Source organism: Vigna angularis, chromosome 5, assembly GCF_016808095.1.
Source record: "Vigna angularis cultivar LongXiaoDou No.4 chromosome 5, ASM1680809v1, whole genome shotgun sequence".
Lineage (NCBI taxonomy): Eukaryota > Viridiplantae > Streptophyta > Magnoliopsida > Fabales > Fabaceae > Vigna > Vigna angularis.
Genome location: NC_068974.1, coordinates 2,811,561 through 2,818,199, shown reverse-complemented (window position 1 = coordinate 2,818,199; position 6,639 = coordinate 2,811,561). Strand labels below are relative to the sequence as shown.

At 33.5% G+C, this 6,639-nt stretch overlaps 2 protein-coding genes across 2 annotated transcripts; both read left to right on the top strand.

Annotated features, from left to right (window-relative positions):
• The first annotated feature begins 3,733 nt into the window (after nt 1-3,733).
• On the top strand, nt 3,734-4,564 carry LOC128196503 (uncharacterized). Its single transcript, XM_052877590.1, has one exon. The coding sequence runs from the start codon at nt 3,734-3,736 to the stop codon at nt 4,562-4,564; it is 831 nt and encodes a 276-aa protein (XP_052733550.1).
• Nucleotides 4,565-4,661: 97 nt separating this feature from the next.
• On the top strand, nt 4,662-5,726 carry LOC108339723 (uncharacterized). The gene has a single exon (XM_052877589.1). The coding sequence runs from the start codon at nt 4,662-4,664 to the stop codon at nt 5,724-5,726; it is 1,065 nt and encodes a 354-aa protein (XP_052733549.1).
• Nucleotides 5,727-6,639: the final 913 nt, after the last annotated feature.

Genomic DNA, 6,639 nt, shown 5'->3' with positions numbered 1-6,639 from the left:
TCTCACATCCACACGGATGATCATTGCATAGACAGAACGGACGTACAGGTACGAACGACAACACAAGGAAAGAACACAGGGTAAGCTTATTGAATTTAATTCACATTTCATTCATACAAATCAACATATCCATAAACATAAGAATTTCACAACACATACTATCATTCAAAACTCTCATAAGACAGACCGTCCAGACTGTATGAATCTATGTATCTACAGGCGTTCTTGCACCCGGGTGATGTAGTAACTGGAAAAACATTCAACAGCTGCCACCTGAGGTTAGCCCTATCAGTCCAAAGTACTCCTAAGGACTAGGACCTCCTGTTGTTCCCACACATGACCTACCCTCCTCTACGTGAAGACGAGCACTCACGGAACATCAGGATGAACTGCCATCAGTAGCTTTACCATAGTCATACTATACAAATTTCCAATATTCAATACATGAGTCGTTCCTCCACGGAACGCTCGTTCAAAATCCACAATCATATTTTCACCTCATATACAGTTCACTCTTCACAACTTTCCAACTTAACATCATTTTCATACTCCATTTTAGTTTCATAAAAAGGCGAGCGTTCAGCCCCCTTCATAATGAGGACGAACGTTATCATGATACATAGAAGTTCTCGTTTCTGAAAGGAAGGAAACGAACGTCTTTCCAAGGACGGACGTTATGACCACTTGAATCAGTTAAATGAACTGATTCTAAAACGATTCAAATGATACTTAGAATAATTTAAGTACAATAATCATAGATCGAATCCAAAAGGATAAAGACTCCGCAAGGCGTTTAGATACTGATACCGAGTACGTTTAAATAAAAGAGACTAACCGTTAGTCAATGACCGAAAGCGGTAATATGTATTTATCGAAGTTTTTGGACGAACGTTACTGAAACTTTTGGACGAACGCTATTTCTACCCATTTAGTAATTAAGGATAAGAACGAACGTTCGGTATAAGACCGAGCGTCACTTAGGACGTACGTTTTGGGACGAGCGTTCGGTATGAGACCGAGCGCCACTTAGGACGTACGCGAAATATTAATAGAAATTTATAAGATAACAATTGGGAAGTGAAGTATTCCAGAATGACTAAGTATAGAATTTATATTTTCCAAGCTTCTCAATTTCTCACATAACACTCAGAACACCTACGTTTGCTCGAACGCTCAAACGCAAGACTAATATAAGAGGGCGTTCGTCCTAAATAAGTATTCTTTCCAAATGAAAGAATTCTGCTTTTCAAGGGAATTATAAAAATACCGAACGGTCAAGGACCGTTCGATAACGAACGTTCATTATCATAGAATTTCATATTCAAAAATCTCACTTACAGTAAACTCATCTTTCAATATAAACTTCCATACATTTAACTACTCATACCATAGCACATTTTCAAATTCTCATACATCATTTCAAAGTCAAAATCATATACCAAAGATCCAATAATACAGATTTCATACTTCATAAAATCACATACGTCATACAACACAACACATACACATGAATTAAACTTAATAAGCTTCCCTTACCTGGATTCGTGAACGAACGTCCAAACGTGTAAAACTGGATTCGCCCAACTATCACTTCTATCCTCAGATCACTCAACACTTGCAAACTAAAACAATTTACAGAATCAAAATTTGATTCAGACGAAGTTAATGCAGGTAACCAGGTTTGGTTTTGTATGAAACCTAAGAACGAACGATTAAGGGAAGAAACTTACCAGCTTCAAAACTTGAACTTGTTCGGTTTAATGGAAAGCTTAGGACGTCTGGATCTCTTCTACGGTCTCTGAAATTGGATCGGAGAAGAAGAAGGTAAGTTATGGTAGAGAGAAGATGGAGGTTTCTAGAGAGAAGGTAGAGAATTTGGAAGTCAGAATTCTGGAGAAGAAGACGAAGCATGCAGAAGAGTGGGAAGAGAGTTTTTTAGAAAATCATTTTCCCTTCCCACGTAGGACGAGCGTCCATTCTCCTGCTGCCACTTGTATCCCACTAACGATTTCAAATGTTCCAAAAGTGACACTTGACAGCTGCATGCAGAGGGTGTGAATGCGTTTTAATGACACTGAACGTGCGGCGTAGGTGCATTAAATGGTGGTCAGAGTGTGGGGTTTGAGCGCATTTCTTAATAAGAATCTGAACAGGGTTTTTGAACAATTAAAACGTGATTTGACATCTGGAGACTGATTACATTTTCGAGCCCTTACATCTGTGTTTGTCAGTCTCCTCGATGAACCACACTTACAAAATAATAGAGCAGTGATACTTTGACTATACAAAACGACAAATTACGTTTATATTTGACATAAACGACATGTTAAATAATAATATTTTGATTATAATTATATTATTTTTTAATTTAAAATCAAAATATATATTATTATATTATTAAAAGTAGTGTGAAATGAATCTTCTTTGGTCAAACTAACTTTTTCCAAGAGAATATACTATGGGACAAAATAAAATAATTACACAAATACTTTATAATTATCTGTTTTACTTTTAATTTTACCTAGATTTTAAAATTGTCTACTTGTCACTATTATATTCAATATAAAAGAATAATGACACTTTAATACTATATTATTTTTCTTACATTTAAATTACAGTAAAATAGATCTAAGAGATTGTGTTTTATTAACATTTACGTTCACACAATTTAAATATTAGAATACATTATAAGAATTTATAAACTTTGATTAATTATATTATTAATACTTCGTTAATATACTTGTATATTATAATAAAATAATATTAATAAATAATAAATGAAACAAATAAATTAATTTTAATATTTTTGAGTATACGTTTTTGTACTATAGAAATAAATAATAAAAATAAAATAACAAAATAACAAAAAAAATAAAATAATTAAGTTAGCATTTTAATAATAATTATACTTTGTGTTATATTAAAATAAATAATTAAATAAATTAATTATTGTAATATATTTTTATTTTGAAATATAACTTTTTTATTTATTTCATTTTTGAAATTTATTTTAATTATAATTTATATTTTTAAATGTTATTATTATTATATTAAAATATTTTAGAAATTGCTTTTTAAATATATTAATATAGAAAAAATTATTGGTCAAATCACATTTCAAATATTTATTTATTTATTTTGGAGATGTTTTTCTTCTTTTTGACACACTAAAAAAAGAATTTTTCTTTTGGTTAAATATGTTTTTGGTCTCTTAACTTTCAGTGAAAATTGGAATTAGTTCATCTTTAAAACTTTGACTTAATTTATGTGTGAATTTATTTTTTTTAACTAAATTTGATTAGATTTATTTGATGTTTCAATTCATGATAACATTTGAATTCTTTATACCGTTTAATACATTTTTACTTAATGTTAATTGAGAAATGTATTTAAAACATTAAATAAAATTAATAAAATTTAATTAAAAGAACTAAGTTCACATATTTTTAAAATTTGAAAACTAAATTAATCCAAATTTTAAAGAAGAACTAATTCCAAATTTTCCGATAAACGAAGAAGACACGTGTTAACCCTTTCCTCTTTGAAGAATGGTGATGGTTGAAGTTGCACACAGCAACTACATGAGCCATTTTCTTGGTCCAGGCAAGTATTGATAGTAACCACTTTTGTTTATCTGGGTTCATTTTATTAATCTTTTGCACCTTTTGTTACATTTTCACATTCCATTGAACAATTTAGAATAGAACTAAAGTTTTTGGTTTTAATTTTCAACATGGATGAATCATTGTCGAGCATCATGGAGGTGAGGGAAGATTTCATGGTTTCACCAGATGGTGACAGTAAACCAACTTTGAGATCTGCCTATTTTCAGAAACCCCTTGCAAAGTCCCTTGAAGGATCAATTTCTGAGGTCCTTTCAACTTCTATGAATATGCCACTGCCACCTGTTTTTGAACCAAAGAAGTGGCCTTTGATTGTCCATTTCAGCTGGTGGCGCTCCAGAAAACGGAAATGGGTTGAATGGGTGGATGCCCTTCGAGACAGGTATGAATCAGTGTGGAAGAAAGTTGGTATCTTTGAAGCCATCATGAGTACCAAGTGTTCCCTGGTGAAAGATCGGAACTTGTGTATTGGGGTTGCTGAGAAGTGGTGTCCTCAGACAAATACCATTTTATTTCCATGGGGTGAGGCAACAATCACCTTGGAGGATGTTATGGTGTTGGGGGGTTACCCTGTTGTTGGTGATCCTATCTTCACCACACTTCAAAGCCAGGAAATGATAGAAGTGCAGGAAAAACTGATTCTTGCAAGAAAGGAACCTTGGAAGAGGAATAAAGGTAACGTTTCCTTATCAGCATGGATGGATATTTTTCGCAATAGTGGTAGTGAAATAGAGCATGAAGCATTCCTAGCAACTTGGTTGACAATGGTTGGTTTTTCCCCCAATGACTGTGTTAATCAACTTGTTTTCCCTATTGCCATTCATCTTGCTAGAGGGAACCCCATTGCTTTGGGACCAACAGTTTTGGCCAGCATATATCAGGATTTGTCTTTGTTAAAGGAAACAGTAGTTGACTTGACAAAAAAAACTAGTACTTGGTGATAACTTGGAATTGGAGGTAACACTTCGTTCACCCTTTTACTTGGTGCAAATTTGGGGGTGGGAGAGGTTCAAGAATTTCCAACCACAGCCGAGGGTGATGAACCCTGAAAACCCTTGGTTGTATAGGTGGCACAAGGTTAAGGCCTTGAATTTTGACAATGCGAGATTGGCACTAGACTCGGGTATGGAGCATTTTCGATGGCGCCCTTATGTTCAATATGCTGATAGGTTCAATGTGTTTTATCCAGAAAATGAAACGTTGGTACCATTAGAGACGGATTTGGATAAAAAACTAGTCCCTTTTGTTACATGCTTGAAAGTTTCTGTGCTTGTTGGAGTTGAATATACTATAAAGAAATACATGCCACATAGAGTTGCTATGCAATTTGGAATGGATCAAGATATTCCAGGTTGTGTGCCTGAATTTAATGGGAGTAAAGAGTTTGCTTGGAGAAATTACTGCAGGCCAATATCTAACGATAAGTTGTATTTTCCTGCTAGGCTTTTTGAGGGAGATGTTACCACAAGTTATGCAAAGTGGTGGAAGCAATCAGTGCTACCGAATCAACATGATTTTGCTAAGAATATTGTGCAGCGAAAGAGAAGTCTAAGGTCACGTCGTCTTGAATATGGCAATGATGCTGATGTTCCTCCCGGTTTTCCTCCCAAACTTGGTGGCACTGTGTATTCTGGAAAATCCAATGATGATGCTTCAAATGCTAGGAAACGTAACGGTGATGCTAATGTGCCTTCTGATTTTCTTTTAAAACGCTTGAAAACTGTTCCTTCTGGAAATTCTGCTCAAGATGGTTTCAAAGATAATGAAAATATTGATGCTGAAGTTCCAGCAAGATATAAAAATTTGTCCAACCAGAGTTCTTCAGCCTCTACTGCAGATTACGAAAATGCTAAAAGGATGTCACCACAGGAAAAACTGGTTGGGAAAGATACTGTTAACCCATTGATTTTGAAGGAAGATCTTGAAGATGCAAATGGGAGAAAAGAAGCAAGGCTGTCTATTGAGAGAGTGAGCCTATCTGGGGCTCAAGGTGAAAGCTATAATTGTGTATCAGGAATGAATGTAATAGATCTTGAACAGAGAATCAAAAAACTGAAGACAGTGACTGAAAAATTAAAGATAGCAAAATTTGGTTACTGTTGAAAAAATTATTAGTTTATCAAACCAAAACCTTACTACTTGTTAACATGTATTTCCTTTTATATATACTTGCAGAATTTAATGACATGAATGTTCAGAAAAACAAGTTTAACATGATACTATAGGATCTTAGTTAGCACTGGTACATTGTCCTAGACAGATTTCACAGCATTACAGGGTCAATGCATTTAGACATAATTCAGTATCCTTCTGGCTTTTTAGACTGAAAAAAAAAAACCGATATATGAATGCAGTATATGAAGAAACATTTTGCCTATTAATCTAGCCTATTGCAATGCGATGGTAGATTTTACAGATTCCAAAATGTTCATATTCATTGTGCACTGTTAGAATGTATAAGATGGGTAGTAACTTGAATAACTGTACTGATTGCATGGTTGAATGTTTATTACTAATCAGAATGCACTCTACTGTTATATCTGTCCAGACCAAAACTGGTGTATGAAATGGGTGTTTTCCATGTGGAAATTGAGCAACTTTTGTATAATATAGTATCGGTTCATTTAGACGAATTTTTTTACAAGATCCCAAGTTTGGAAAATAAGAAAAAAGAATATTTTTCTATAGAATTTTTATTATAACTTCATTGAACTTTTATCTTTTTATTTTAGTTTAAATAATTTTAACCTATAAAGTGACTAATTTTAATGTTTTTTTGTATATATTCTTACGGAGTTGTTCGAAAGCCAACTTGAATAACTTTAAGACGTGTTTAATTTTTAGCTGTAGAAATTTCTAAGGTAAGGATGACAAGTATTAACTAACCCTAATTAGAGAACTTGATGTGGATATGGACAAATTCTTCAAGAAACTCTGCTCTAACAATAGAACATTGTCATATTGTCAATCATAGTTTCTATATAACACCACTAACAGAGTTATATTATTTGTATAG

Bases quoted from the DNA above. Each gene is read 5' to 3' on its own strand.
- LOC128196503 (XM_052877590.1), top strand. From the start codon at position 3,734: ATGGATGAATCATTGTCGAGCATCATGGAGGTGAGGGAAGATTTCATG.
- LOC108339723 (XM_052877589.1), top strand. From the start codon at position 4,662: ATGAACCCTGAAAACCCTTGGTTGTATAGGTGGCACAAGGTTAAGGCC.